The sequence below is a fragment of the Zonotrichia albicollis genome, chromosome 18 (assembly GCF_047830755.1).
Source record: "Zonotrichia albicollis isolate bZonAlb1 chromosome 18, bZonAlb1.hap1, whole genome shotgun sequence".
NCBI lineage: Eukaryota > Metazoa > Chordata > Aves > Passeriformes > Passerellidae > Zonotrichia > Zonotrichia albicollis.
In genome coordinates this window covers 10,096,787-10,124,583 of record NC_133836.1, presented here as the reverse complement: position 1 = coordinate 10,124,583, position 27,797 = coordinate 10,096,787, and the positions used below count along the sequence as shown (strand labels likewise).

General features: G+C 56.6%; 1 protein-coding gene across 4 annotated transcripts in view; it reads right to left on the bottom strand.

The window, feature by feature from the left end:
* Positions 1 to 11,653, bottom strand: part of SRRM4 (serine/arginine repetitive matrix 4) — a 45,409-nt gene extending 33,756 nt beyond the window's left edge. For 2 of the 4 annotated variants that reach the window (XM_074554103.1, XM_074554105.1), the window contains exon 1: positions 11,376 to 11,653. In XM_074554103.1, the coding sequence (XP_074410204.1) occupies positions 11,376 to 11,506 (131 nt within the window). In that variant the 5' untranslated portion in view covers positions 11,507 to 11,653. The remainder of the gene's footprint in view (positions 1 to 11,375) is intronic. The other 2 variants (XM_074554104.1, XM_026797167.2) reach the window with 2 other exon arrangements.
* Between the last annotated feature and the right edge of the window lie 16,144 nt (positions 11,654 to 27,797).

Below are 27,797 nucleotides of genomic sequence, written 5' to 3'. Positions count from 1 at the left end.
CTGAGGATGATGCTTAATGCTTTAGGAAGGGTTTAACAAAAAAAAAAAAAAATGAACACATGGATGTCCTAGAAAATAAGGGCTTTGGCACTCCCTGCAATATGGTCAGGCTGGAGAGCACCTTCACACCCAAGGGGCTGCACAGTGCCAGCCTCTGCTCCTGGGACAATCAGATGTGCCTGCATTGTCCAGACCCTGTGCTATTTGGCATGGCAAACAGCAGTGAAATAGTGAATTTGCCAATAACAACTCGTTAAATTTTAATCAAATAGGGAATGGTAAGCACACAGTTACACACAGCTCCTGGGAGCACTGAGATCACTTTAAAAATAAATTAGTAATTAGGCACTTAGAAAGCAGCAAAGAGATGGCTGGAGAAGATCCACTTGGAGCAGCAATGCTTTCTTTGCCACTCACATAAAGATTTTCCTCCTCTCCCTTAATCTTCTGTTGAATTGTCACTGGAAAAGGGGAGAACCCACTGGAGGTCCCAACACTCAGGTAACTCCAAGAACACAACCTGTTCATGCAGCTGCCACATGCCTGGAGAGCTGCCCTGGAAATGCCTGGCTGAGTCTCTCTACTGCCCCATCCATCCACCCAGGCTGGGGACAGGGACACCCAGGTCACCAGATGCTGTTCATGAACCCTGAGTCACCCCATGTGCCACAACACAGGCATGGTGCTCACTAGGGAACAGAGATTCCCAAGGGCTCAGCTTGAAATGACTCCAACATTAAAAATTGCTCAAATCCCCCAGGACAGACTCAGGAGTGCAGTCAAATGGGTGTCCCCAACTTGGGTGCCAAATGGATGTCCCCAACCAGGGCATAACCTGGGCAGGGTCTGGTGAGGAGGGGTTCCTTGGCCATCCTTCTCTTTGGGACTTGTCTCCTGAACATGCAGCCCCCTGTGATGTACAGAGCTGCACTGCCAGGGCCACCCTGGGGCCAGGAGGGCTCCGTGACACCGTGAGGAGCAGATGTCTCCACACAGAGAGGCGTGGGCAGAAATTAGCTCCCGTGGAAAGGAATTAACCAACAGATTTCTGCTGCTGAGCAATGAGCCTGCAACGATCCCAGCCCAGCAGGGGATGTGGAAAGTGGACTTTAAACTCCCACCCTCACTTGCTGACAGGGATTTTTTATGGCCAAAAAGTGCCCCTGCCTCCCTGTGTGTGCAGGGACAGCTGAGCTGGGAAGCTCCTGAACTGCAGCTTCATGGGTGGCAGTGTTTGGTTTGACTCCAATTCTCTTTCCCTGTAACACCCCCTGATCCTGTAGGAAACACCTCAGTGGTCAGGAAGGACTGGTGAGGAGGTTTTGAGTAAAGGACAGTTTCTGGAAGGGAAGACAGGGCCTTTTCTCCTCCCACTGTACTCCAAGGTGGAAAAGGCTGGTATAGCTGTGCCATCCCTGCCACACACAGGGCTATGAGGTGCTCAGTGCTGTGTGGGAGTCAGAGCCAGAAAGAAACATCCTGTCTGCTCTCAGGTCTCCAACCATCCACACCACCCTGCAACTCTGGCCATTGTTTTAAATCATCCCAAAAAAGAAAAAAGAGGATATTTGTCCACTTGCTGCTTCCTAGGGGGATGATTTGGAAGAGGCAGGTGAATCCCTGTGGCAGACCCTGCCAGGACAGGCTTCAGAGAATCATTTCAGTTTCCATCCCATCCATCTTTAATTGGGTGTAATAATAATTTTATTGCTCGCTGGGATTTGTGAGGCTGAACTAATATTTGTAAAATGCTTTGCTATCCTCAGCTGAAAGGCAATCTAGAGTGGCAAAGCCCTGGTGTTATTCACATTTGGATAATCCAGAATTATTCATAAACAAAATCAAGATTATGCAAATATATTCATTAGTTCTCAGAATACCTCCAGGAAAATAGGGGAATTAGTTTTGTTAACAATTATGTATTATGTAAGTGTGTGTCTAAGCACGCACAGCCCCGGTGGTGGGGCACGTTCACCTGGGATTCATCCTGGGATCCCAGAGGGCTGGAGAACAAAGGTTTGGCCTGTACAAAGGCACCACCTCAATTTTGGGATATCCTGATGCAAATCACAGCACAGAGCTCTGTGCCCTGCCAGGGTCCCCCACTGACACCCCCAGTGTCCCCTCTGTGCCCCCACGTGTGAGCACCCCCAAACCTTACCTTACCCCCAAACCAGCCTTCCCTACCCAAATGAGGCCTTCCACAGTACATGCAGGACCAAAAGGCTGTGGATTTGGGATCTGGGCATCCCCCTCACCCAGGGCCTGCCCTTTGTGCCCTCACACGATGCCAGCTTGTGCCCAGCCTGGCTTTCCACAGCGTGTCACCGTCTGTTTGGGATGTGCTGGGAAATGGGAGATAAAGGTGCAGTGAAAATACTGCATGGTTTAATTAATGCCACATGCCTTTCACTCTATAGGTTGTGTGCATGGTTAATTATTTTTATAAAGAAAATAATTAGTCCCAATCAAGGCAGAAGCTCTCCAGAATTACAGCTCATTAACCGCTCTCACATTTTTCTGTTCTATAAAAAGTCATGTGGTGCTGATGAAGATTATAGACCCTTGGAATCAGCATTAAATACGAATTCAGACAGTGTTACCATCCTATTACCATCAACTGCATCGACTTGGCTTCGGTAATTGCAGCTGGAGATGAAGGGCAGGGATTTCTGCTCCACACAATCTCTGCAAACAAGCACCCTGCCCATCAGTGTGCTGCAAACAATGTGACCCAAGCCCTGCCTTGGCTGAGTGCAGCCCTGAGGAGATGACAGCCACCAAGGAGAGAGGGGAAAGCTTTGGTGAAGATGAGGAGTGTTCAGGGTGGGTTCAGCTCCTGTTTGGGCACACAGCAGGAATCACCCCGAACCTGCCCTTTGGCAAAGCCACCAGCCCAGTGGGTGCAAAGGCCAGGAGATGCAGAGGGGACAAGGAGCAACCTTGAGGCAGTGGGATTATCCTCCTGGGAGATGGGGAAAATAGGGCATGGGGGATGCTCCTGCCAGGGATGGGGAGCATCTGCAAGCAGCTCCCTCTGGGCTGTGCTAGTCCAGGCACGGGTCCAGTTCTATTGAACGTGGCACAGACCTCGCTCAAAGCCTAATTGAAAGAAATCACAGCACATTAAAGGGAGTTCAGGTCAAATCAATACCAAAGTGCTGGGGAGGGGGAGCAGGGGGAGCAGGGCAGTGCCAGCTCTGCAGACAGAGCACAGGCTGTGTCCAGGGGCTCCACTGCCTGCTTTTCCACCATGAGCAGGCAAGGTGAGACCCCTGTTCCCTGCTCTGTGCAGGACAAACCCAGCAGCAACACAAGCTGAGGGCTGGCTATGGCAGCCAGCAGTGGGGAGGGAGCCACAGGTCCCTAGGATCCTGCTTTTTAGTTTCCATTAATCAGGGATGGATGTGCCCTGGGTGGCATTCACAGCCCAGAGAGCAGGCAGCCAGCACTTTGGGCCACTGCAAAATTAACCCACCCATCCCCATGGCACAGCTCCTGTGCCCAGAGCCCTTGGGGGGACAGGGAAATTGGGGCTCTGGGTGGAAAAAAGCACTTGTGGTGAACTCCTGAGGCAATGGGGGAGTAACTACTACCACAAGGCAGCACAGAGCAGGAGCTAAACCTTCCACTGGCACGTGCTGCCAGCGCTGTGCCTTTGGCTCTGGCCCTGCAGGTGCAGAGATGCTCCACACTCACAGGGAGGGCAGGGATAGAGACAGGGACCCTGGAATCACCAAAACATTCAAAACCCCTCCAAAAGGTAAAGGTGAGGGATAACCATGGAGGCTGTCCCACACACAGGGAAGGGCAGGTGACACATGACAAGTTTTGTTGCTTTGGGGTCTTATCGTCTGTAAGTTGCCAGTCTTGGAATTTTCTGGAGAATAAAAACCCCATCCCTTCAAAGGAAGTGCTGAAGCCAGTTGTCTTGCTTGTCCCCATCATGACAATCCTGACCAGGCTCTGATCAGAGCAGGGGGGTCTGAAGAGGGCAAATGCTTCATAGGAAATAAGTTCTCTGAGTTAAAGCATCAGCCTCAGGAGTAGATCTGCCCAAATCCCAAACTGCCTCCTGCATCCAGCCATCCATCCATGTCCATGCCCTGGCAGAGCAGGGTTGCTCTGCTGGCTGCAGCTGATGGAGCAGTGGAGAATGACTTCTGTTATATTTACATGCTCTTACAGATTGGTGTTACGCTTGCACAGCTTTTGTGGGCAGGGGATTGTAGGGCAGCTCCAGCTGACCCACAGATTAATGCAGCAGGAGCTCTTTAACTGTGAAATCTCTCTTAATGCAAAAATATTTCTCTTGCTGGGCAGTAGCTAATTCTTCATCCTGATGGTAATGTAGCTCAAATCCCAGCCTCCTGCCCCACTCTGCTCCAGTCACCCTCCAACACACGTGGGCACAGAGATAAATCCAATACAACCAGCCCACTGCCAAAGTGCCACCAAGTTGCTGCTGGAATTTGATGTTTGTGGCAGTGCAAAGGCACAGAGGTTGTGATGCCTGAAATGTGCTGGTGTTTGATGCGGGCTGATGGGTTTCGTTTTGTCATTGTTGCCTGTGGGTCTCAGAGCATTTCAGCCACCCGGTGGGCTGTGAGATGGGCACCTGGAACCCAGCAGGAGAAAGCCCCCACAGCCCATTCCAGCAAGTGACAGAGAGAAGAGCAGCCCCACAGGCAGCAGGACCCTGCCCACAGTGTCCCCCCCGCCCACCCAGGGGTGAACAAGGAGATGCCCCAGCTGGGGCTGGGCAGCAGCTGCTTCTTCTCCCATTAATGACAATTCATAAATTAAACACGCAGAGTTAAACGGGTCACCAGTGGAGCCCCAGCCTCGCTGCCTCCAGACCAGAGACTCATTTCAGCCCGCCTCAAACACCAGCAGTTTTTAATAGAGTTTATTTTGCCACTTGCATTATTTTTTGTAAGCCCTTCCTGCAGTCCCTGCTGCGTTGGCAGGGAGCGCGTTCCCGCCGCGTGCGAAAGAAACGGCTATTTTTAAACTGCCCGTGTTTGTCAGCGCTTCCAGCTCGAGTGCCTGCTGGAGAAGCCAGTTCTGCAGCACCCGGTGTCCCACAGAGGGCCAAGTGCCCTTTGCCAGGAGATGGTGGCACAGACGTGGGCACTGTGCCCAGCCATGCTGCCGGGGGTGATGGTCCAGCCACGCATCCCTGGCACACACCAAAGCCTGTTTGGGATGCTGCGCTGCTGGGACCCACCAGTGCCACCAGATTTCAGCATCACAACCTCTGTGCCTCTGCAGACACCTCTGAAATCATCAAGCAAGGCTGCAAACACAAGCTGGCTCCCTTTCTCGCTGCCCTTTGCCGGGAAATGCCAATCCAGGCATCAAACCCTGGCCTGTTTTCCAGCTGGTGGCACCACCAGGGATTTGGGGCCAGAGGAGGACCCAAGGGAGTGAGAGCTGTGTGTGGGTCACAGGGAAGAGCTGTGGGTCACAGACCCAGTCTCAGAGAGCCTCTGAGGGCTCATGCCAGAGCAGGGGCTGTGGCAAAAGCCCTGGCACCCTCTGCACTGAAACACTGGTGGGATTTTCTGGCCTGGGCCAGGCTTTGCAGTGATGAAGAGGTTTCAGTGCCCACAGGTAGAAAATGAAAAAATAAATGAAAAAAAATAGGGAGAGAAAAGGAGAGGGTGGTCATGCATGAAATTATTTCATTTTAGTGACACAGGGGGTGCATTTGATAAGTCCAACTTATAGAGAAATGGAGGTGTGGAAAGGTACAGCCACCAGCCATGGAGATGTGGGAAGGGGTAGGAATGCCAAGGAAATCTCCCAAGCCCGGGGAGCCTGGTGAGAGAAGGGACCCCTGACACATCACAGAGGCTCTTTCTGGGGACAGGCTGCAGCAGGACAGGCTGTCCCAGACGATGGGGACAGGATGGTGACAGCAAGGAGACATGAGCAGCCACAGGACCTGGTGCTGAGCAGAAGCTCCTTAGCAATCCCTGTCATCAAGGTCATCACTGCTATTTATTATTTAGGGCCTCACAGCCCTAAATATTCATTAGCAGGACTTGGTGGGAGGGGTGTGAACACGTGCATGGGGTTCAAGTATCCTGCTCTCCTGCCTCTCCAGGGATGGGGACTGGCTGGAGCTGGTGCTGCTACCTGAGCCAGGCAAGGATGAACCCCAGCCCTGCAAGACCCTAAACTGTCATATTTCACCCTGGCCTGGTTCTCCACATCCATGAAACATCCTCACATGAGTGTGGGGCTGCTGCTGGGGCAGGGAGGGACCCCATGGTCAGCACAGACCCCACCAGTGCTCCCCTCACAGCATCTGCAGACAGGGAGCTGCCTGGCAGCCAGGCCAGTGTCTCCAGCGGGTTTGATCAAGGGTGAAATCAAATATTTCTACAAAACCATCCTCCAGCCAGCCAGTGGAATTGCCCTCCCTTTTGCTGCCTTCCACCTGATTTCATCCCTCATCTAAAGAGATTGCATACGGTGCTTCCCTGGCACAGCAGGGACACCACGGGCTCCCCCCTGGCCAGAGGTGGGGCAGCAGCAAATCCCGGATTTAGGGAGACCCTCATCCCGTGCTTCCTCAGCAGCTGCTGTGGCCCCTCAGCAGCAGGGCCAGGTTGTGCCGTGTTCTTGCTGGTGACTGTGGGAGCAGGACCCATGGTTTGGGCCCCAAGCAAAGCTCAGCAAAGCTCTCAAGTGGACTTTTACAGGTGAGAAATTACCTGTCCCCAAAATCACAGCGCTTCCCAGCAGGGTCACGGTGCCCAGCACCAGCCCAGAGCAGAGGCAGATGGAAAGGAGGAGGATGAGGATGACGAAGGCTCTGCGAGCAGCAGGGAGTGGGTCCTGCGGGCATTCCCAGCTCTTCCCCTCGCTGAGCCGCCCCCAGCCCCCCGGCAGTTCCGAGCTGCCTAATTAGCTCTGCCTGCTCCCAGCGCCGTCCAGCTGGAGCCGGAGGGCAGGGGCACACAAAAGCCTCGCTATTGACAGCCCCTCCGAGGAAGGGGCTTTTCTTCTCCCCCTCGCTTTTCTTTTCAAGCCCCTCTCCCCCCTCCTTGGGCCGGGGCCACGGGCTCATTAGCACTGGGGCTCGCAGGATGGAGCAGCAGATGGCAGCCAGGCGGCCCCGCGGAACAGATGCCCGGCCAGCCAGGGGAGATTAACGGGGCTGGGGGGCAGCGGCACGGCAGGGCTGTCGGCGGGGCTCCCTCCCGGCCAGCACACCCCACATCCCTGCCGAGGATGGGGGCGCACGCTGGGGAATCGCGGCCGCCAAAGGGAGCCAGAGGCTGGGATGGCCAAAAGTGGCTGCAGAGGCCACAGGAGATCCGCAGCTGCTTCGTGCACCCTCGGAGGATACCGAGACCTCCGGCACTGCGGTGCCCTGGCTGCTCCTGCCGTGTCCCAGGGCAGCGGGTGACACGGCACCCTTGTCCCAGCAGCACCCAGGACACGGCACCCTTGTCCCAGACTCCTCTCCAAGATCACCCGCGACGGCAAACTACGGCTTAATCGCACCTCAGCAGCACATCCCTCCCCCTCCGCGCACGGCGCATCCCGGGGGATTAAGGGTTAAAGCACAAATCCCCAGCGCTGCCCTGATGTGACCCACTTAGACCATCTGGCACGGAGGGATGCAGGAGCCTCCTCTGTCTCAGCGGCTGCCCCGGGAGCTGACACCAGCACCCGCAGGCCCAAACGTGGATTTTGGCTGAGTTTCTGGAGACAGGGCAGCTCATGCCAACAGTACCGTGGCTGGCAGTGTGGCAGCAGAGAACTAAACCACCCCCTGAATCATCCCACAAGCCCTCACGCTCCCACCAGCTCCAGTTCCTGGGGCACCCTGGAGCATCTCCTGCCTGGATGTCCCCAGGTCCCGGCACTGGTGCTGATGGAATTCTCAGCAGTGCTGGAGCAGTCGGGCTTCCAGGTGGGACAGGGCTCCCAGCCCCGTGCTGTGCCCGAGGTCACGGCCAGGGAAGAGATGCAGACAAAAGCCCAGCCCAGAGGGAGGGAAGCTGATCCTGCTCTGGGGCTGGGGGACAGCATGGTGTTCATACCCATCCCCAGAGGCTGGTGGCACCTTAACACAGCAGGTTTTAGAAGCATTTTCACTTCACCAGAGCCAAAGCCCCATCCTCATGGCCCAGTGAGAGACACTGAGGGCAGCCTGGTTTGGCAGAGGGGCTCAGGCAGGGTAGGTGGTCCCTGTCCCAGACCCCATCCCTCCCCAGCACACTGGGCACAAAACCCTCTCAAATCACAGCGGGATTTTGCACATCCTGGAGCAGTTCCCCTGCAAAGGCAGGCTCTGGGTCAGCCTCAGCCTCTCCTCACCACACAGCTCCTCACCCTCAGCTGCACAGCAGAGCCCCACCAAGCCCTGTGTGGGGAAAGGTTAATTGGAAAAGCCCCTTTCCCCATCACCTCGGTTTTCCCTTTCACTCTGCAAACTGGTCAATAATCCATTTACTTTGGCAGAGCTCTGCTCTGGGCACAAAGCTGTCTGGGGGGCTGGATTCCATGCCCCCCCAGCCCCAGCAGGAGGGAAGGTATTAATGCACTCTTTTGTTCCAGGATGAACCGTGGGTTTAGCAAAGCTTTAACCCTCCCAACCTCCAAGACAGCTTGATGGAAATTTAGATGGAAGATGCTTTACCTGCAGAAGCAGCAGGAAGGGAGTGGTGAGGGATGGGGCAAGGGGAAAAAGCATCACTGTCTGTCCAGGTAACCCCATTGCTGCCCCACAAGGATGCAGGATTGGGCCCTTAGCCATTCTCAGGGCACCCTGCAGGATGCTTTGGGCTATGGACACTGTGGGGGAATCCCTGGCAGGACCCCCATGGTGCAGCTGAGCCCCTTGACACTCCACAAGGGCACAGGAAAACTGATGGGAGGTGGGCAGTGCTGGCCTAGAAACCATGGCAGCGTCTCCACTGCTGTGGGAAGCACGGGGCCGGATCCAGGGCAGGGTGTTTGCAGGGGACCAGCTGTCAAGTGTGGGAGAAAACAGCAATCCAGATGGTCATCTTAATATTTCATTTGGCTAACTGGTTTCCCCATCTCCTCTCTGGCACCACAGTCATTTGCTCTTAAATTAGTTGGGAGTATCGTCAGGGAAGGGAGGCTGGTCCAAGCAGTGGCGCAGCGAAACCTTCCGGAAAAACAAACCCAGAGCAGAGCCAGGCACGGAGACCACTACAACAGGAGCTGCTGTGAGCCCTGGGTCTGTTCTCTCCATAGACAGAGAGCAGAAGCTTGGCTCTGGCTACTGCTGGACCAGGAGCCTAGGGCCAGCTTGGGGACATCACCGTGCAGCCAAAGGAGCCGCTGCAAAGCCCCTGGGGGTGTGAGATGTGGCACTCAGAGGTGTGATCCTGCCCAGACGGCAGCTCGGGCTCCTGGCAGAGCCCCATGGGACGCGAGCCGAGCCGGCAGCACGGATGAGAAGAGCTGGGAACTGCAGCATCTCTGTCCCTGCAGCATCTCTGTCCCCGCAGCTTTGGTGGCAGCCCCTGGAGCGGCTGAGCCCCTCCGTGCCCGGGCAGGGCGAGCACAGCGAGTGCCCCGCGGAGCCTGGCTGGGCTGGCCCCGCTCTGTGCAGCTGCCACAGCCCTGGAACAGCCCCGGGCCGGCAGGACACACCGCCAGCGGACAAAAGGAGCCGGGCTGCACTGACCGGACAGCGGAGCACAGCCCAGAGTGGGCACCTGGGTCTGCTGGTGCCCACCACAAACCACAGCAAAGCCGGGCTGGCTCTGCTCTGTGCCCAGAGCTCTGCACTGTTTCACTGCCACCGGAGCTGTCACTGCCAACAGCACGGAGCGGTGCTCACATTTGGGAACTTTTTAATGGATCTGCAAACACCCCGAGCCACGGTGCTCAGCCCCACCACGACGTCTGTGCCATCCAAACTGCTGGCTAGATAGAGCCAGGCAGCATTCCTGGCACCCAGGCTGGCTGTATTTCCACAAAATCTGAATTTGTTGCCTTATTACATCTCCAACTGCAAGATATTTAAGCTCACTGAGGAACCTCCAGGCAGGAGTGTGAGTGTGAGCCAGCCCTCAGCCCTTCAAGTGCCGACCCTACCCGATGCACGGATGGAGAAAAACACAGAGGTTCCCCTCTGCCACAAAGGCTGAAGCCCTGCAAACACTGCCTGTGGAAACAGGAGTTGCTCTTCTCAACTGGAGGCTGAACCCATGCCTTTCCCATTTTCCCACCTAGATTAATGGAAATCAGAGAGGTTGGAAACATTCATGCTCAGCAGCTGGGCTGCAGGGCAGAAGGGACCCCCATCCCCACTGTGCTGTGGCTCACAGCCTCCACTGGCACGGGAAGCATCTGAAAAGGCTCATTTCAAAGGATCTCTCTCCTCCCTAGGACAGGCTGAGCGCCCAGCACCCAGCCTCCTGCAGACTGAGCCCCTCTCCCCTACAGACACAGCACCTCCACGAACTTTGGCTGGTTCCCCACAGCAGCTGGGCAGGACCCGGCAGAGGAAAAACAGAGCAAAGAGAGAGGAGAGCCAGCAAAAGAGTCCTTTGTTTATAAAAGCAGCACAAATAGGATATTATTAAAAAATACTGTGACAATCAGCAAAATAAAGGTGGTCTAAATTAGAGTGTGCATGGCTGTGAGGAAGCCACACGGACCTTTGCCTGGCAGAGAGGCTCAAGGGGTACCTGCAGCCCCCTCGCCTCTTTTCACAGGTTTCTCTGTTGCTCAGCCTCTGTCAAACATGGGGGCATTCACTTTGCTGGAGCAGGAGGACAGAACAGGTGCTGGGTGAGGGAAGTCAAGGCTGCTTGGCTGTGGGACGTGGGGGACACCATCCCCAGAGCTGTCCCTGTCCATGGCAGCGACCAGGCTGCTTGCACTGTGTGTCGCTGGGGGTCACCAGCTTCCCCTCGGTGACAAGGCAGGGTCCAGCCCTAGGGGCTGTTTCTCTCCCCAAGCTTCACCTTCCCAAGGGTCCGAGGTGAAGGGCTGACACAGAGACAAGGCCACCAGCAGGACACACACCCCAGGGCTCTGCACAACGGGGATGGAGCTGGTCACACTTTCCAGCTAATGCCCCTCACCACTCTGTAGCCCGGCTAGAGCTTTGCAGACCCTCACCCTACTCCCAGGCTCCAAAGTTTCCCAAACCTGCTCAGCTCTGGAGCACAGCAGCTGCCCAGGGAGGGGGCTCAGCCAGCCAGCACCCCCAGCCTCAGCCATGGGGAGGGTGCCCCGGCTCCTCCAGCCACCAACAGCTGGTGGCAGGGAGACACGCTCAGGACTCTCCTTACGGTGGGAAGAGGACTAGAGATGGAGAAGGACGCAGGATCTCCCAGACCCCCCTCCCCTGCCCCGGCAGCCCTTACCTGGGCAGCGGCTTGCGGGCGGTGATACTGGCCACGATGATGCTCTCGGGTCGCGGCGTGGCCACGGCTTTGAAGGTGCCTCTCCAGAACTTCTCGAAGAGCTGCTTCTCTCCCTGCTGCACGCCGGCCATGGCCCCGCACCCACGGGCAGCCCCGCCGCTGTCCGCGGTGCTGAGCGCTACATGGCCCGCAGCCCGGCCCGCTGCGGGGAGTGCGGCCCCGGCCGCCCCCGCCTCCCGTTTTGTGCCGGCGGGGCGGGCAGAGGGGCCGGGCCCGCCGCCGTCCCCTCCCCGGCACCGCCCCCGCCGCGGCTGCGCCCGGAGCGACGGAGGCAGCGCGGGGAGGGGGCGGCTCCGGGGCACCCGCGACCCCCTCCGGCCGCGCCCGCTCCCCCGCCTTGGTGAATCCTGGGGGGGTTCCACCCCCTCGCAGCCCCCAGGACCGTCCGTGCGTCCTCGCCATCATTTCCTTCTCCAGCCGAGAGGCCGCTGCCAGCTCGCTGCGGGATCACCGCTGCGCTTTGCCCTTTGCGGGGCACGGAGCCTCCCGGGCACAGAGAGTCCCCGGGCCCCGCACAGGCTCCCAGGAGCCTCCGTGTTTGCCCAGTCCCGACCAGACACAAGAAAGGGAGAGCCTGGAGCTGAGGGAGAAAGCAGCAGGAGGCTGTAGAGACCGCTCTGTAACTCGTCCATAACCGAGACCCAAATGGGACAGAGAATTCGAAATACAACCGCTTTTCCGCCCCTCTCCACCTCCCTTCCCATTCCACTGGGCAGGGGCAGGGATGGAGCGTGCAGTTCCTCGGCTCCAGCGCAGTGCCAGGCTGGGAATCCCACAGTGGGGTCCCAGCCAGCACAGAAAACAATTCCTCTCCTTCCAGGCAGGATTTGACCCGCCAGGAGCGGACGCGTGGGGAGGGAAGAAGAGCTGGGGCGGTGCAAGTGCAGGGCTGCGATTTCCCCCAGCCTCTGCGCTGAGTACAATGAAAACGTCTTTAGGAGAAAACGTTTCTTCTACCACATGCTTTGAAGCGCAAGTAAGAGCTGGTGACCTTGGATGAATGAGACTGTCTCTATTGTGCCTCAGAAACCCGCACGATGCGCTTATGTAAGCGGCGGGGGGATAATGGAGCCGGGAACAATAGGCGGTGGGAGCCGGAGAAGAAGGAAAATCATGGGGAAACTTAATCGCTTCTTACAACACCAGCAGAAGGCTCGTTCTGGCGGCGTGGTTTGCCAGCTCCTCTTCGCGTGCCCCGTCCGTGCCGGGGTCAGCAGCGCTGGCACACGCGGGCCGGGCTTTGTGCCGCGGCTGGACGGGGATGCTGGGGAAGGGCAGCAGCGAGAGCGGGCACGCATCCAGCAGGGCTTGGAGAAACACTGTCAGCGCTGCCAAACAATGCCTGAAAACCCCACGGGGAAGGACAGCGCTCAGGCACGGCGCAGAGATGCTCGCTGGGAGAGTGTTATCCCCCGGGAAGCCGCCCAAGGGAAAGGCCGGCTCGGAGCTGTGCTCCAGCACAGGGCACGCTGTACATGCCGGGGGCAGGTGTCAGAGCGGGGATGCTCCAGGGACAGTCACAGCAAAGGGCAGACGGAGCAGCAGAAAGGGTCTGAGGGGGTTAGAGCTGCCAGGCTGTGAAAGCACGGCTGGGGAGGGCACACACAGCAGCCCCAGCACAGCCACCAGGGCCCAGAGCTCCTCTCCTGCAGCTGGGCAGGGACAGGGACTCCCCACCCGAGCAAATCCAACCTCGGCTTTCCTCTGGCCCTGCCAGTCATTCCCACAGAACACAGGCTGCTCATTAGGAACCTGTGTCCCCTTCAGAGCACATTAAACTCAATAAATGGAGATCAGGTGTTAAGTACACACACTCCCCAACCTTGCTCTGATTTGTTGGTGAGTGACACAAACGTGGGGTGAGGATCAGGCAGGAGCCCCAGCGGCACTGTCAGCCCCAACCCTCCTCTGGTGCCTCATTAACCACACACCCTGCCAGGCATCACCATCCCCTGGGCTTTGCAGGATGAGCCCAGCCACCTCCAGCTGCACTCCGGGGCACTTCACCCCTTCCACCAGCACTCTCTTGGATCACCCTGACATTTAATCCCAAATAAAAAGAATAATAAATGTTTGCACTATTAAATTAGCAGCACGGGTGGTGTGTGGGCAGGAGGAAGGCTGCCATCACTACAAGAGCCTCTCTCCTGGCGCACCTTGTGGAGACATCAGTGAGCCAATTAAGCAATTGGCTCGGTTAACGGAGGCTCCCAGGAACAGACTCCCCTGCTATAGAATAACTGCGCAGTAATAAATTGTCTCATAAATAAACAGCCTGAGAAAGCATTACAAGATAGCCAGGAAAAGCACTATATCACGAGCAGAAAGGATGCTGTGTGCATCTGGTGTGTCTGTTAACCATGGAGCTGGTGTCCCTCTGGGGGCTGTGGGGCTGCTCCCATGGGGTGGGCATGGCCGCACCATCCCTGGAGCCCCTGCAGGTGCTGCCTGCCCTGTGGGAGCACCGTGTGCCAGCAGCACAGAGCCCTCAGTTAGTCACCCCTGGGAGCGCCATAAATGCCAGCCTGGGTTATTTACAGCTGCAGCAGTAGCGTGGGGCTCTGCCAGGTTCAAATGCTTGCTATAAACTGTAGCAGAGCGAGTGAGTCCTGGGATGGGAACAGGGAAACTAGGGCTTGAAGGATAATTGCACTTTTTCCTCTTAATCAGGACCTATTAATAAAATATAATATATAAACTTCTTCTTTAAAGAGCTCTTTTCTCATTATTTGGGGTTTTTTGAGTGACACAAAGCGCTTCCCCCCTGTGCACAGGGTGCTGCAGACCAGGCTCTCCCCAAGGCTGCTGGCCCCCAGCCCTGCTGCCACACCTGGCTCTGCAGCCCTACAACCCCCTGTACCCCACAATTAAACACCCAGAACACTCCTGACCTCCCAAACCTCCCCTCAGCATCCAAACCCCCCTGGGAAATGTGAGAGGGACCCACGGGCTCAGGGACAGAGGAACTCCAGCCATGCCTTCTCCTGCATTTCCCTCTTCCACATTTAAAGGGCCCCGTGCCCTCATCCCTTCCCACACACAGGCTTTGATTTTGAGGATGTGGAGAGAAGAGGGGGGTCCCTGCTCTGGTGAACACCCACTGTGGTTGTTGGGCTGCTGCTGAGGAGGACAAGCCCAAGGGAAGCAGGGATCAGCAGGAAGGAGTTGTGTGTGTGCAGGAGGCACCCCAAGGGAGGGAAAGGAGAAAATGTGTTTAGCAAGGATTAAGTTTTAATCTGTTCCCCCTAGTAGGGAGAAGAAAGCTGGGCTTGTCCTGGAGCTACATAAATATTTTTCTATAAATGTTGAGCGTTGTTTTGGTTTGGTTTTCCTTCTTATTTGGCTTGTACCCAGTGGGAAGAGCCAGAACCTGGTTGTGCTCAATCCACCCCATTCCCACCTCCCCGTGCCATTGGCATGGCACCACTCCACCCATTCCCCAAAACGATTAACTGGGAGGGCAGAAAGTCACTAATTATCTCTGGAAGTATTCATTACATCAAGAGTCAATAAACAAAGGCTGTGAGTGCCCTCTGCTCGTGGCACTCCAGAAGCACCTACCAATTATTCCCTGGGCTCTGCCCTGCTGCCAGGAGGGGGGTCCTGCAAGACACTGCCTGCTTTGGCCAGGGAGGAGGAGGAGGAGGGATCCAAGCTGGTTTTCCCAAGAAAGGAGTGAGTGAGGAGTGGCCTGCAGGGTGAAGAAGCAGCAACAGCCCCAGGACAATGTGCACTGTGTGCCAAGCTGGGAACAACCCTCAGATGGTGGCAGGACGCTGCTGCTGGAGCACCTTTAGCCTGGCAAATGCATTTTGCAGAATCAAACTGTGGCAAGAGGGAATTCACCACTTTTCTAGGTGTAAATACCTGGTTTATGGCCTTTTTCCCTGCAAGGCTCCTGGCTGACCCCTCAGGGCAGAGCCCAGCACCCAGCTGTCCCACTCTGCCCATCCCTATATTCAGGTGCATCCAAGGTCAAGGTTCTCTCTCTCTTTTTTTTTTAAAGCAATTTCCACCCACAGAAAACCCAGGAGTGCCCATGGCCCTGGGCAGCTGCAAGGCTGTGCTGGCCCCTTGGGCACAGGCTGGTGGCAGTGACCACCCTATCCCCTCCCTTCATCACCCTCCCCAGGTTTCTCCAGCTGCAGCTTTCCCTGCAGAGGGCCAAGGCTGTGGCTGCACCCACTGCCCTCAAGGGCCATCCATCAGTGAGCAGCTCAGGAGCTTCAGGATGCTGGGCCTGGTGCGAGGGGGCTGCTGGGGCTGATATTGGGATGAAGACCCTTGTTTGAGTTGATAAAGGATGGGGATGCCCATGTCCCCTCCATCAGCACTGGCCCCACTGTGCCTGTGCAGGAAAGAGGGAAACCTGTGGGGTTTGAGTGTGAGAAACCACGATGGGAGTGGCACCAGCACAGGGTGGGACACCCCGAGCCAGCCCCTGGATCTCAGGATGTCTCCCCATCAGCTCCAGGTGGACACTGGATGCCTCTCCATCATCTCCAGGGGGACAGCAGGGACCTGCCCAGCCTGTGTTGCCCTCCCCAGGACCAGGTGTGTCCCCATCCCCAGGACCAGTGTGTCCCACCCTGGCTTTCAGTGCTGGCCTCTGTGGAAGCAGCTGGCTTCTCTGTGGGCAGGAGGGGGCTCTGCAGCTCACTTGCCCACACGTCTGCTCCAACAAAAGCCTTTTTCCCTCGCTGCTTACCCAGTGAAGCCACCCGGCCCAGATATTTAGGCAGAAGGAGAAAAAAGGGTGCAGGGACAGGCGCTGTGAGCAAAGCCGCCGGGAAGAGCAGAATGAGAGAGCAGGAGCAGAGGGAGGCAGGGAAGCCAGGCAGCCAGGCCATGTCCTTTTCTTCCCTGTGGCTCTAAAAAAGCTCCAGACTGGAAAAGGGGATGGAGGCTTGGAGCTGAAAATATGATTTTTCCCCTGTGAGCGGCAGTGGCTGTGGAGGCGAGCCGGCCCCAGGGATCCTGCAGCAAAGCTGTGCAGCCGCTGCTCCCTCAGTGCCACTGCTGAGAGGTCAGACAGGGCTGGCACAGGGGGACAGAGGGGACAGAGCCTGCAGCCACGTGTGCCCGAGCAGAAGAGACAGGGCCTGGCTTTGCAAAGCTCCTCGCTGGGCTGTGGGGGGCACAGGCAGCCCCTGAGTGCAGGCAGAGGGTCCCAGAGCCCCAAGGATGATCCCCCCGGAGCTGGGGAGGCTGCTGGGCTCTCTGTGCCCTCCCTGCTGGCAATTGGCAGCCTCCAATCACACGGACAGCACCGATGGCTGTTGCAGGAATCACTGGCAGCTCTGCCAGGTCCCAGCCTCAGCTCGGCTCTGGCTGCAGGGGGCAGGTTGGGGATGCTCAGCACAAGTTGGGGATGCAGAGAGGGAGGGCAGCAGGCTTTGGCCTCCGGACTGGGAATGCTGGAAGGGGTTAGACTCAGGATGTGCATCCTCCTCCAAGCCAGCACTGAGATGTTTCCATTCCTGGCTCAGTCCTGCTTCCCTTTCTCCAGCACCTCCCTGCACTGAACCAAGTCAGGGGCAGGAGAAGGTCTGAATTCCCCAAACTGCTTGAGCTCACCCTTCACCCTTCCTTGGCCACCCCTTGCACAAAAAACCATCTCCCTGGGGAAGATGAGATCTGGGTAAGGTGGGAGAGAGACAAGGGGCAAAATCCCCACCCTGTCACTTGGGATTCAGATCTTAAAACTCATTTCATGAGCCCCTAGGAAGATGCTGCCCAAGACCAAAGGTATTTAACCAAATCTGCCTGGGGAACACTGATGGGACAAGTGGTTGACCCCATGCAATCACCTCTCAGTGAATTATTTTTTCCTGGATTTTTTCCCCCTCTGGATTACTGTGCTGGGGCAGGGGAGGCAATGGACAGAGGAGCCTCCTCAGCCCCTGCCATGCCAGGCTGCCCACACCACAGGGGGATGGAGCAGGAGGGAGCAAAGTGCTGCATTTTGGCTTTTATAGACTATTACTGATAATGGAGAAGAACAAAAAGGCTTTAAAATAAAGCACTCGAGGGCGTCAGCCTAAGCGTTAAATAGGCTTCTGCTAAAATGCTGCTTCCACTGAAAAAGCTCCCTGATTTGGATTGCAGGCATTACCCTGCTTGGGAGAAAGCTCTGATAAAGCCAGGGACAGGCAGCCCCATCCTGGGAAAGGGGCTCTGGTGCTTCTCCTGAGGGTGGCATTGCTCCCAGCTGGCATTCAGGGTGCTCCTTGCTCAGATCACTGCCACCCATGCAGAGGTGCCCCAGGAGAACCCAAAATTTCAGGCTTTCCACCCATGTGGGGAGCAGCACTGCCCCTGTAAAACACACAGAGCATTTTGCAGTGTTAATGGGCAGCACAACTGCTAATGTGTAAACTTTTACTGCTCTGGAGGGTAAACAGAGAGTTTGGGGAGCAGACACTTCCCATTAAGATGCACTAATGAAACGTGAAAATGTTTTAGCGTGCTGTAATTTTATATATTTTTTGAGAGCAGCTGCAGTGCTGTTCCATTTGTGGCTAATTTAAGCACAATTAAACCAGGCTAAATTACAGCCAAGTAACTGCAGGAACTGATGTGACAAGGGACGTGTCCAGGGGCCCCAAATCTTGCTGACCTTGCTGTCACCGTTCAGGCTGCTCTGCAGGCTGGGTCAAGAGCTGACAGCTCCTGGAGCTCGCCCAAAGGTCACAGCAGATCCCTGAGGACAGTGGGATCTTCAGCCAGGGTGGGAAGTGCTCCAGAGCTGTTGTGGGGATATCTGGGTGTGCCTGGATCTTGGAAAGGTCCTCTTCCCTCTTGGTGGGAGCTTGGATGAGCCCAGGGCTGTAGCAAACCCTTCCTGCTTGGCCAGAGAGCCCCAATCCCCCTTGCAGCAGCCCTGATGTCCTTCCTGGGACATCTCCTCAGCCCCCAATTACCTGGGGGATGCTGAGGCTGCATCCCACACCTCAGCCCAGCTGCCTCGTGGGGAGTCTGATTCACCTCAGGAAAAACAAAACCAAAAAACCCAAAAATCTGTTTTTTCTGGAGAATGAAAAGAGCATTTCCTTTTGGGTAAAGGGAGGAATTGAATACCTAGAGGCTGTGTTGTGCCTGCTGGTATCATCCTGAGCTGCTGGCTGCACTGCTGGCTGCACAGGCAGCAGGGATGGAGTCCCACAGCCTCGGGTCCTGCATGCTTTAGGGTGCCTGTTCCCAGCAGTTTGGGGGTGCTTTTTACTGCTCTGGGTAGCTGAGGGTGGCCCTGCCCAGTGAGGATTGCTCTGAGGGTTTCAAAAGCACCAGCAGCCAGCTCAGGGCTCCTGCAGCCCCCGGCACAGGAACTGCTGCTCTCCCAAGGGCTTTTCCAGTTGATTTAGGCAATTGCTGTAAATCCCCTGTGGCCACTGCTTTCCAGCTGAGCCAGGTTAGACCAAATTCAGCTCAGGGAGAGCAGGGCTGACGTCCTCCCACAGCCTTTAGGGATGCTCCGGGTGCCTAGGGGCACCGTGTCCCTGCAGATCTGTCCCCCACCTCCTGTCCCCATGGCACATGGGCAGGCTTGGCACAGGAACAGCACGGCCAGGATTGTCCTACCCAGCCTTGCCGCAGGAGTCACACTCCCCTTTCATCTCCTCGGTGCCTCTCCCCAACCCCTGGGGCAGAGGGAACGCCACCCACTGCCCCTCAGACAGCCAAGGATGCAGGGGAAGGTGACTCCGTGCCCCAGTGCCTTAACACCCAGCCGGGGTGGATGACAGCAGAGCCACCCACAGCCCCCTCTGCTCTGCTGCTCTAAAAAGCCCCGTTAACCAGGCCACGCCTCATCAGCTCCAATTAGCGGGCAGGTCGTTCCTGAGCCTCAGGCAGCTCCATCACCCGCGGCCCGTGAGCCTCGGCATCCCCCGGTGCTGCTGGTCCAGCGCCCGGCAGGAACGGACCCCATGGATCCCATAGATCCCGTGGATGGATCCCACAGATCCCGTGGATGGATCCCATAGATGGATCCCACAGATCCCGTGGATGGATCCCATGGATCCCAAGATCCCAGCTCTGGATAAGGCTGCAGCCAGTCCAAACCTCCCAAGCGCGGCCGCCAGCTCCGCTCTAATTAATCCAATTACAACACTGCGTTGGCGGCGCAACCGGTGGATTAATTGCGGTTCGTTCCAGGTAGATGGAGGCGGAAACGCTCAAAGTGGCTTTTTGTTTGCTGTTAACTGTGCCAAGCCCGGCCTCCAAGAGCTGGGGAGGAAGGAGTCCTGGCGCCAGCATCATCCTCGGTGGGACAGCGAGGAGCTGGGTGCCTGCAGAGCCCCTGCACTGATCGCACAAACAAATTCTTGCCTAAAAAAACAAAGATTCGGGAGATGAAGGTGGGAGCAGGAGTGTGAAGTAAAAGGCTGCTTGCTCTCAGACCTGTGTGTGTATATATATATATAGGTATATTTAATAGAATAAAAAGGAGATTATTGGAAACAACTGATTGTTCAGACTGTCAAAGAGATGAAAGTGTCAGGAGTAAACAGATGCCGGTCACGATTCAGCGCTCATTAAGGCAGGAGAAGGATTCATTTCATATGCATGATTAACTCCTGGCCACTGATGATTTACACAGCAGATGATCAAAGGAGAATTAATTATTGCACAAATCGGGCTGCTGCCAGCCCGGCCCCTGTCCCTGTCGGCGCTGCCGGTGGCACAGCCCGTGGTCCCCAAACCCAGGACAGCCCTGGCCACCGCTGCCCCAGGCCGTGCCTGGCCCAGCCGGGAGCTGTTTGCCCCCACAGTTCTCAGCTCTCGCCCCCATTTCACTGCCCAGCACCCCCAGGCACCGTGAGCATCACTGGGGATGTCCAGCTCACCAGCACGCAGCCCGACCATCCCCTCCCCGCTATCAGCAATTAACCCAGGGAAGGTATCTCTGCACTTGACACCTTTTCTTCCCTTTGTGATTGAGTCTCTCTCCGTTACAAATCCAAGCTGTAATTAAAGGAAGGAACTCCACTCCCTTCACCTGATTTATTTTTTAACACCGTCCCCTTTTGATCTCGTTTCTCTCTTAATTAAATTACGAGCCGTGAATAAACACCACTACCAAAGCTGCTCTGCCTCACTCACTTCCCTCCTCCGAGAAGAATCGCCAGGAGTGACAGGCGAAGAGCAGCTCTGCTCCTGCTGGGATTCCATGAGAGCACAGGGGCTGCATCCTGCTGGGCTCACGGAGAGGAAACATGAACCCCGGGCCCAGGTGTGGAGCAGGGAGCGATGCTGTGGGATGATTTCACAGCCAGTTTGGGCCCTGGCAGGTGATGGAGGACATGGGGCAGCTGGAGGGGCATCACCCTTCTGCCTGTGCCCCCTCTCAGGGATGGGAAACCTGCTGGAAACAGGGCCCTGATGGGATGGTGCATCTTTGGGAACGGCGGGCTGTGAGCCCACAGAGGCCCTGGAGGGATGGTCCATCTTTGGGAACGGCGGGCTGTGAGCCCACAGAGGCCCTGCAGCCCCCACTGGCTCCAGGATCTCAGCATCCCTGGCAGGTGTGGTGCTAAAGATCCCTCGATCCCGCATCCCTCCTGCACCACGGCATCCCCTGCCCTCCAGGCCTGCTCCCCGCACCTCCCCTCCCAGCTCTGCGGCCAGCACTAAGGGACACTCGGATGTCACCGCCTGACCCGGAGAGCCCCCCCAGCACCCGTCCCTGCGGTGCGGGAGGGCCGGCAATGCCGCGTGTCCCCAGGAGCAGAGTGGCACCGTGACCCCCTCCGTGCAGACTGGGGGCTGACAGAGCTTTTAATGGGGGATAATGGTGGTCTGTACTTAAGTGCACCGTTCTGTTGGCTCATGACTGCAGCAGCACCGGGACAGCAGGGATAAATCAGAGAGGGCTCCCAGGGGCTTTATCCCTGCGGACAGCCCAGAGGGAGGGCAGGGGAGGCGGCAGAGCCACCTCTGCCTCATCCCCTCATTGAGTGCAAATGAGCCTGATGCCAATTTAATGAACTGCTGATGACTATCGCCTTTATTTTTAAATCTGAATTCCCGCAGGAGTCACCTTCAGCAGGGAAGCAGCCCCTCCCCAGCGGCGGCAGCGGGGTTTGATTGCCTGTAGCTGATTAGCAATTACGCTTCAGGGTAAATAGCATCACCCTGGGCTGGGCACGGGGTGATGATGGCACATTCTGGGGTCCCTGCAGGGATGCGACCCTCGGGGGCCACAGGCAGCTCCCGGCTGGAGGGGACAGTCCCTCACATCATTGTCTTCCCAAAGACTGGGGAGGCTCTGTGTGATGGGCTGAGCTCGCCACCTTTCCCTCCCCCAGGACAAGTCTCTCCTGCTGCCGCCGAGCTGGTACTTAGAGGCATTTATGAATTGTGTCTTTAATACGGCGCTGGAATATTTGCCCCATAAATTCTTAAGATCAGATTTATGGATGAGCTATTGCTGACATCACAAACTATTAATAAATCGGTTAAACCTACAGAGAAGATTGTCTTCCCCCCCTGGCACAATAAGCACATAAAAAGGGCCGTGAGGCAGCACAGCAGCTGCGGGCGGTGCTGCCTGGCCAGGGGCACAGGGGCCATGTGCTGTGTGTCCCCAGGGCCACCTGCCCTGCCCTGGAGGCCACCAGCCATCCCTCCCCGTGGGCTGATCCCGCCCGGGGCTGATCCCGCTGCTCAAAGGCAGGATCCAGCACATCCCCGTTTCCCCAGGCAGAGGGGCCGCAGGGAATTGCAGGCAGAGTCAGACACTCCGGAGGGTGGCAGGGACACAGAGGACGCCGCTCCTAGCGCGCTGCCTCCCTGCTCAGGAGAGGAGCTATTTGCAGAGCGAGCGCGCAGCTATTTCGGGGAGAGGCTTCATTGAGAAAAGCCATCTGGAGAGAGGCGGCAGCGGAGCCGCGGCGCCGGGAGCAGCTGGCCCCGCAGCTCCGCGATCCGCTGCGTTCCCGGGGCTCTGATGCACAGGGAAAATGCGGAGTCTTTCCTCATTCCCAGCCGCGTCAACTGGCTGGATATTGGGATGTTTTGTCCTCAGTTCAGAGCCAGAGAAACCTGGTGGTTTTATCCTCACTCCCACCCTTGGCAGGGCTGTTCCCACGCTGGGGAGATGCTCAACCTTCCTATGCCTAAAATTTAGGCAGACAAGACCTGGAGACACCGTAAGACCGGCTCCTGGTGCCATCATGGGTGATAGGAAATGTGGGATGGAGCCCCACACCAGCTCCTGGAATGGGGGTACCCTGTGAGACCCTCTTCCTGAAGAGAAAGGGGCTGTGGAGAGCAGTGGCAGGAGGAAATCCCACTGCTGGGAGCAGGTGCCTGGCTCTGACCCCAGTGCAGTGGCCCCACATCCAGCCTGTGCCCCCCAGCGCCACCAAGCACGAGGAGCTCTCCACCAGAGTCAGGACATGGCCCCAGGAGCACAGGGGGAGATAAACAAACACAAACGCAATATTTTCTTCCGCCACCAAGTTTCCATCAGTGCTGGCTGGCTGGGTTTGATTAAACCTCTCATTTATTACATTTTGCAATATAGTTTCACTACCAGATTAAGCGCACATCAAACCCACGGGAAGGGTCCCAGCACTCCCAGTCCCCAGAGCAGTGCAAGGCATGGCAGGGTGGCCTGGGGGGACAGAGGGACACAGGCTGGCTCTCCAGCAGCTTTTGTGCAGCTGGGAGTGCAGCTCTGTGTGGGTGGATTCCCTGGGGATGGCAGGCAGGGGGATCTGTGCAGCTGGAAAAGGCCCAGAGAGCACTGCAGACCCTCCTACAGCAGTGGGCTCACTGAGACATGTCACCTGCTGAAGGGACACCCACGGGCCGCTGAGCTGGACTGTCCCTGTGCAGCAGCTCTCCATGGGTGCCAGGGTGATGCAGTCCCATCCTGATCCAGCTCTGAGGAAGAACTGCTGCAGTCCAGAGCCATCTCCACGGGGCAGTTTCACCATTCGGGCTCTCAGCTCTCTGCCTGCTGCCCTTGGAGGAGCTGGCTGCTCAAATCCCCTCCAGCACTGCAGCTGCCGGGCTGTGCAGCCTCTCCTGACACCAGCCCCGCTGCCGGGCACTTGAAAAGCCTCTGAGTAAAAGAAATTAATAACAAAGTGAATTGCACTCGAATGCAGCTTCTGCAGAGATAAAGCAGTGGCAGGGGAGCGGTGGAGCGTGAGGGAGGAGTTTAACCTCCCCTCCCCACAAGCCGAGGCAGTGATGGATGATGGCATTATCACAAAACCAGGTCAGATTAAGACCAAAACAAGCTGAGATCCACCAGGCTTCCTGCTGGGGTCCTCACCGGCGGGGCTGGGTGTCAGAAGGCTGATGTCAAATGATTGATTCCTGAGCAGGCTGGCTTTCCTTCCCAGCCCTGTGATTGGGAGCTGGGAGGGCTGGAGCTGCCTCCTGACACCGGTGGGGTTCTGGTGGGTCTCACCCAGCAGCCAGCGATCGATGCTCACCCCCGAGCCGGCTGCCTCCAGGCTGGGCGTGTTTGTTTGCTGTGTGATGGACAGATTCGGGAAAACTGCATCCTGAAAGCTCTATGGCCTCGTCTGGAGGCTGTGGGGCTTTCACCCCCAGCCTTTGCCAGATCAATGCAGCAGCAGATCAGCCCACCACGGAGCTGCCCTCGATCTTGACAAGCACAGAGAAGGGAAAAATGTATTGTAAAAAGATGCAGGTTTACAAGGGCACAACTCACTGTGTGCCCTATGAGCAGGAATGAGAGACTGGAACAGAGTAGGAACATCTTCCACAAACTACAGCTCCGAGGGGGGCAGTTTTCCCCCAGTTTTCAGCTGGAGTTTTCAGGGAGCAGCATTGGCAAAGCATCCCTGGCTGGGGAAGCAGCAGCCAGCAGGACCTGAGTGCCACAGCTCCGTCATCAGTGGTGATTAACGAGGCGTCTGAGCTGTCCTTCAGCACCAGGAGACAGCAGGGAAATGCCTGTGGGACAAGAAATGGGCTGGTAACCGACAGGCTCCTGTTGGTGACTGACTCTTTGGACAGGGAGTGTCCCATCCCCAGGCAGTGTCACCCCGGCTGCCATCCCTCCCCAGGCACCTTTGTGCTCCCGATTCCCAAGGGGATTTGTCTTGCAGGGCCCCTGCAGGTGCTGGCAGGAGGGAGTCAGGAGCTGTTCCCACCTGTCAGGGCAGAGCAACTTAATGTCATTCAGAGCTGGGATCTCACCTCCAAATCCCTCCTTCCTTGACGAGAGCAAAAACCATCCACTCAAATCTTCAAACAGCAGTTCAAAGCCTTTACATCGCTCTCAAGATTAATTAGCAGCTAAATAATAATCCAGGATAAGTCTTACCAAGGCATAAGAACCACAAAACAGTCAGCAGTGATGTGCAGCATCCAAGGCAGGCGGAAGTTTCACGTTCCTGGTTAAATCCAACATCTCCCAGGAAAATGCAGCCTCTTCCCATAACAAACAGCTGTGTCAAGAGTCAATCCTCACCAGAGGAGCATTCCAAAGCAAACTCACCTGGGCCAGAGGGGCTGTTTGCTTCACCTGTGTTAACACTGGGCAGGGCAGCAGCAGCAGAGCTCTGGTCACTGAGGGCCAGCCCAAATTCCCACCAGTGGTTGGAGAACAGCTCCTGGTGGGTCAGAGCTGCTGCAGGGGCAGGAGGCTCAGCAGAGGCACGGCCATGGCCTGAGGATGGACATTAAATACAGGGACACCGTGCCACCCCTGGGACGTGCTGCCTGGAGGAGGAAGGACTGCCATTGCCTCATCCTGATGTGGGCACTGTGCCCAGCACCTCTGCCACGGCTCAGAATGATGCTTTTCCTGCTCTGGACCCCCACCTGAGGCTCACATCCCACTCCAGAGGCCACCACTGCAGGCTCTAGCCAAAACCACAACTGGAAACGCATTCCCCACCAGCCTGGGAGTGCCATTCCTCTGGGAGAGCCATTCCTTTCCTACCAAGCCCCCTTTTCCCAGGCACCTCTGAACTCTGGGAAGAAAAACTAACTAACTAACTAAATAAATAAATAAACAAATTCATACCCCTCTGCAGCGAGCTGGCTGCACCAGGACATTTCTTTCATAGAATGCATCATTTATTTTCAATTATCGTGGTGCTCTCCCCCCTCCCTGCGCCGCTCGCTGGTGGAAAGTTTGCGGAGTTACAGAAGAGTCGTGGCAGGTGCGGCGGCTCCAGGGAAGGGACAGACGGGGACAGCAGTGGCACCTGTCCCGAGGGAGGAGGCTGGCAGCCCGGCCGGGGCAGGGAGCAGGGAGGGACACCCCGGGCTGGGGTCAGGCGAGGGGAGGTGTCCCGGCTGTCAGCTCACCTCGGGATTAACGGGGAGGAGGTGACAGCAGCGAGCGGAGCAGAGGCGGTGACAGGGACACAAAGAGCGGTGAGAGCAGTGCTAGGGGCATCTCCTCCCTCCAGTGCCACCCTCCCAGCCCCTTCTCTCCTTTCCCCACTGCTCTCAGTGCCTGGGTGAGCCAGAGCTTGGTGTTGCAGCCAAGTCAAGCTTTGGGTGACAGGTGACCTCTGGGACACAGCTGGACACGGAGCTGGTGGCTGGAAACCCCCACAGCTCCAGGGGCTGCCCCTGAGGTGTTTGTGTGACACCCTGTGCCACGTCCCCAGCCCACAGGAGATGCTGAGCTGCGACCCAAGGATTCAGTGTCTTCACCCCACACTTGCACACCAAGCAGCTTTTTTATCCCCAGGTGTGCCTCAGCCAAAGCCATTTGAAAATCTCCCACACATCATGAAGGATTTTCTAATGGGGCACAGCAGACTCTAAGATTTATATCAAAAAAAGGCCCAATTTATTGAATTAATGCTGCAGAGCAAAGCCATGGCTGCTTAACAACTGGAGTATCAGTATTTTACAGCAACATAACTAATAAGGCCATTAATACAAAGTGGGCTCACTCCTGACATTTATATCACTGTAAATCTCGCTCTCAGCACCAGAATTATTTATGCCATCCCAGGCACTCGAGAAGCGCTGTCATCCTTTATCAGGCTGAAAGATTTGAGCCAAGAAACAACGAATATAAACACAATAATAAAAAAAAAAAGGAGCTGGAGCAGAGCTGGGACGGGTCCCTGATGCAGAGGTGGGGCTGTCCCTTGCTCCCCTGCAGGGATGGGACCCGGGGGCAGCTGTGACCCAGCCGGGTCTCTGGGGACTGAGCCCTTCCAGAATCCCTGGCTGCAGCTCCCCTCATGCACCAGGTGTGCCCTGAGCAAGGAACGCTCAGATGGTTTCCACAGAATCATGGGATGGGCTGGAATGGACCTTCAGGATCACCTGATCCCAACCCACCACAGGACTGCTTTTGCTTCAGGGTGCACTGGGTGGAGAGCACAGACACCAATCCCACTGTCACAGATTTTAAATGGGGATTGGGGATGCAGCCAGCAAGACTGAAAACTGCACAGGGTGAGGAAGATCTAAACCCCTTCTGCCCTCCCGAAAAAAGAACCCCAAACCAAAACATCCCCATCACTAACCAAGCACCAAACCCCAAACCAAAACATCCCAATCACTAACCAAGCACCTGGGAATCTGCAAATAGGAAGGAGGTGAGGGCAGGGGGTGGCAGAGCTGAGGAGCCCGACAGAGCTCACTGAGTACTAATTATTCCCGGCATTATCTGCGCAGACAGATAAGGTTTTCATTAATAAACGTGAGGGAGGAGGGGGAGGCAGAGAGAGCAGCAGGCGCCGCTGAGAGCCAGGCAAGAGCCGTGCATGAGGCAGCAGCGGAATGCAGCCAGGACAGGCAGCAGTCAGGGCAGCAGCGGTGGCACTGCGGGGACACGGGGACAGTAATTAGCTGACGAGCCTGTTCCTGCTCGGCATTGTTGTGCAGGCTGTCTGCTAATTCACAGCTCGCTGGAAATGAAATCGTTAGATGTCTTCCCTAGGCAGGGCTCTGTTAAACCCGCGGTCTGCAGAGGTAAACCCGGGCCGGTGTGGGAGAAGCATCCCCACCTCACAACCTGCTGCACCAGCACCTCTCTGCCCTTCCCACACCGAAGTCCTCTCCCTGTGGCTCATTTCCAGGGAAATGCCTGGGAAATGGATCACTCTGAGCCTGGAAAGGTGAGATAAATCCCCCAGGGACTGGGTGTCCCAGAGGATCAGAGCTGTGACAGCAAGAGGCCAGCAGGGGAGGTCAGCCCAGCCCCAGCCCAGCAATTCATGTTTTAAATTCAGGTTACATCATGCAACCCTGAAAAAGAGAAAAAAAATATCCCATCCCTAACTTTCCAGCATCTACTTTCTCATACCTTATGTCCCAGCTTTTCTGTAAGCCAAATCCAACCTTTCCCCAGCTCTTCAAGGTAGCAGCAGCAATTTGCTCTGCTTGGCTCTAATTAGC